Source organism: Helianthus annuus, chromosome 2, assembly GCF_002127325.2.
Source record: "Helianthus annuus cultivar XRQ/B chromosome 2, HanXRQr2.0-SUNRISE, whole genome shotgun sequence".
In the NCBI taxonomy this organism is placed as follows: domain Eukaryota; kingdom Viridiplantae; phylum Streptophyta; class Magnoliopsida; order Asterales; family Asteraceae; genus Helianthus; species Helianthus annuus.
In genome coordinates, this window is record NC_035434.2 from 18,654,865 (window position 1) to 18,657,702 (window position 2,838).

A 2,838-nucleotide genomic window follows, 5' to 3' on the forward strand; every position below is an offset into this window, starting at 1 on the left:
TATTTTTCCTTTGCTAGTTTTCTTTGAGGACCAACCAGGTTATCATAATTTATTATATTAATCAAATTATTGTTTTATAAATATAACCAAAGTTAAAATTGTTTGAGTTGTCGTAGCTTAAATGTCTCACATATAGTCTCCTTACGTATCTTTTTACTGTACAAGAAAGATTTATTTTTTTTTTTCGGAAAAAGACAGAGATTCTTACTTAGTAAAGGAACGTAGTCTGGAATTTACCTCTTTTTACTGTACAAGAAAGATTATTTTTTTTTTTTTTCTGAAAAAGACAGAGACTCTTACTTAGTAAAGGAACGTAGTCTGGAATTTACCGTTTATTTATTTTAGATATAAGTGTATAATTAGAAGTCCATTTTTTTAAATGCACAAGTAGATTTTGGTTGCGGTTGTTTAGCAAAAGACTTGGAAAGTGGAAACTCTCAAACAACAATCGACGATGTAATTATTAATAAACAAAGAGATCAATCACTAAATACAAAGTAAGACATAAGACATGAAAGAGCAACAGAATGTTATTAACCCTTTGATTTAGATTTTTAACTTACTCTAGAGTTCATTATTGGGTTCATCAGGGTCCTTTCTAGGCATTTTAGGGAACCCATTTATGAAGCAGAGCCCTCTGGGTTGTGGAGCTGAAGGTCCTCGTAGCATACGTATGTATCCCTTCTCTCCCCACCCCTCTCCCCATGAGTTTCTAACGATCCAATACGGTACTCCATCGGAAGTCTCATCGTATCCTACAATTGTCATAGCATGGTAGACCTGCTCTCCACATGGCCCGGTAAAAACTCCCTCTTTGTAGAACATAAAATTTTCACCATGAGAATCTATGGCAATCGTTACAGGCCCGCCGTGTGCAACTGCTTTCATTATAGACACTTCATCGTCGCTAGGAATTCTCTCTTGGCCGTTAATTGTGACCGAGTGATGACCAAACTGTGATTAGAATTAGAATTAAAAAAAGGAATAATGGATTTTAATAATCCAAACTATTAGCCGTTGGCTGAAAAAGGTCTCAACTTCAAAAATAAGTAGTGGTGGCCCCACCTTTTCATATATTGTAAACTAACGGACCTTTATTAATAACCTTAATTTCTTTCGGTCCCCTTGTCGTTTTCGGTTTAGTAAAGGTCCATTGGTTTACAGTATATCAAAAGTTGGGACCACTGATTATTTTTGAAGTTGGGACTGTTACCGGCCAATGGCTAATAGTTAGGATTATTAAAATCCATTGTTCCTTAAAAAGGGTCATGCATCAAATGTATAACAAGCATGCATAGCATATGTACAAAATTGGGATTCATACCTTGTTTGGATCACAAAAGTGTTGATGACCTTCGTAAGGGTAGCTCGCATCCGTGCAGATTCCTCCCTTTTCAGTGATGAAAGTGAATACATCCTCGATTATCCCTCCACCACACCCCTCGTTTCTTCCATCAGTGTCACAATCGATCATTTGTTGTTCAGATAGTGATACTAATTTCCCCGTTCTAATAGCGTTTATTCCTTCCACGGCAGCAACTGTAGCAAACGCCCAACAACTTCCTGTAAAACCAAACCCAAAAATATTATAAAGCAAAACAACAAACGTAACAATAAAATCTCACTTATAGCGTAGCTACTCGTAGGATGGTGGTATGAGGGCAAACATTTCCTCTGTCCTAGATCGTGGATATAGAGGCCATCATCCCACTCATACCCTTTCTTCAAAAAAGAAGTTTTATAAAACATCTAGCTACAGTTAATCTATAAATAATGTGATATCGTAAAGGACTTACCGCACGGCCCTTGGGACTTGATGGGGGCGACCGCGCCACGAAGCCTCCAATCAATTGATTTTGGAAGATCAGTTGCATTGGCATATTGAAAATCGGGGCATGCATACGCCCCCTTCAGCTTGCGAGGTGGACTGAGTGCCATTTTATGCCCAATCTTTGAGCTACCATAGGTTTGAACAAACTCATGGTTAGTCATGGTAGCAAACTCGTTCAACTGCAGCTTATATGGCCTGTCCATCTTGTTTGTCTTGTGAACATGTTGCAGGTTGTACTTAAAAACATTGAACCGCTCCTCGCTCTTTTCTTTCACGTTGTGGTGGGCTCTCCACCGGTCGTACATCGCTTCCAAACCCGCTTCGCTTTCGAGCTCTTTTTCATGGTACGTAAAGCTCTCCACAACGCCTAAAATCAAAACCAAACATATTAAAACAAACGTCTTCATTTCCTTTGATGGTTTAAACAAATTAAGATATCTATAAATTTTTATAAATATATAGTGCTTTCCTCACTTCTTTTTAGGGGGGGATTTCGGATCAAGACAAGAGTATGGATGGTGGTTATACTTGATGTGAATGAGAATGTGGCTATGCATTTTGTTCGATTTATATGTGAGGTTTTCTTTTTCTTTTTCCTTTTTTTTGGGAGGGGTTATTTCTATTTTAAACAAGCTTGCCTTTTCAATTCAACTTTACTTCCTCCAAAATTTCCAATTTCTTTAAATTGCTAAAAATGAGAAAATTTCCAATTTCTAACTGAGCATCAAAATCAAATTTATTTTTTAAGTTATGCTACTCAATATTGACAAACATTAAATCCTTATCCAAATCATACCCTTTTTAAGTGTTTCTAATAGTGTTAACAAACATATATATATATATATATATATATATATAGAAAAAGTATATCGTACATTACGGCTTAACGTACTTCACGTACAACAACGTGCGTGATTTGTTCTATAACATGCGTGATTAATGTTTTTCAATATGCGTGATTATTGTGTTTCAACATGCGTGATTTTGGATTTTTGAGTTATAATGTG

At 36.3% G+C, this 2,838-nt stretch overlaps 1 protein-coding gene across 1 annotated transcript; it reads right to left on the reverse strand.

The window, feature by feature from the left end:
- Positions 1–518: 518 nt before the first annotated feature.
- On the reverse strand, positions 519–2,242 carry LOC110911879 (vignain). The gene is made up of 3 exons (XM_022156531.2): positions 1,797–2,242; positions 1,325–1,563; positions 519–954 (listed from the first exon to the last, which is right to left on the reverse strand). The coding sequence occupies exons 1-3, from the start codon at positions 2,236–2,238 to the stop codon at positions 565–567; spliced, it is 1,071 nt and encodes a 356-aa protein (XP_022012223.1). The 5' UTR covers positions 2,239–2,242; the 3' UTR covers positions 519–564.
- Positions 2,243–2,838: the final 596 nt, after the last annotated feature.

What these genes read in the sequence shown, in the direction of transcription:
- LOC110911879 (XM_022156531.2), bottom strand. Translation starts at nt 2,238, where the DNA reads ATGAAGACGTTTGTTTTAATATGTTTGGTTTTGATTTTAGGCGTTGTG. An exon ending in CAAGTCCCAAGGGCCGTGCG is followed by an intron (nt 1,564 to 1,796) that starts GTAAGTCCTTTA and finishes TTGGTTTTACAG; the next exon opens with GAAGTTGTTGGGCGTTTGCT. An exon ending in ACTTTTGTGATCCAAACAAG is followed by an intron (nt 955 to 1,324) that starts GTATGAATCCCA and finishes TTCTAATCACAG; the next exon opens with TTTGGTCATCACTCGGTCAC.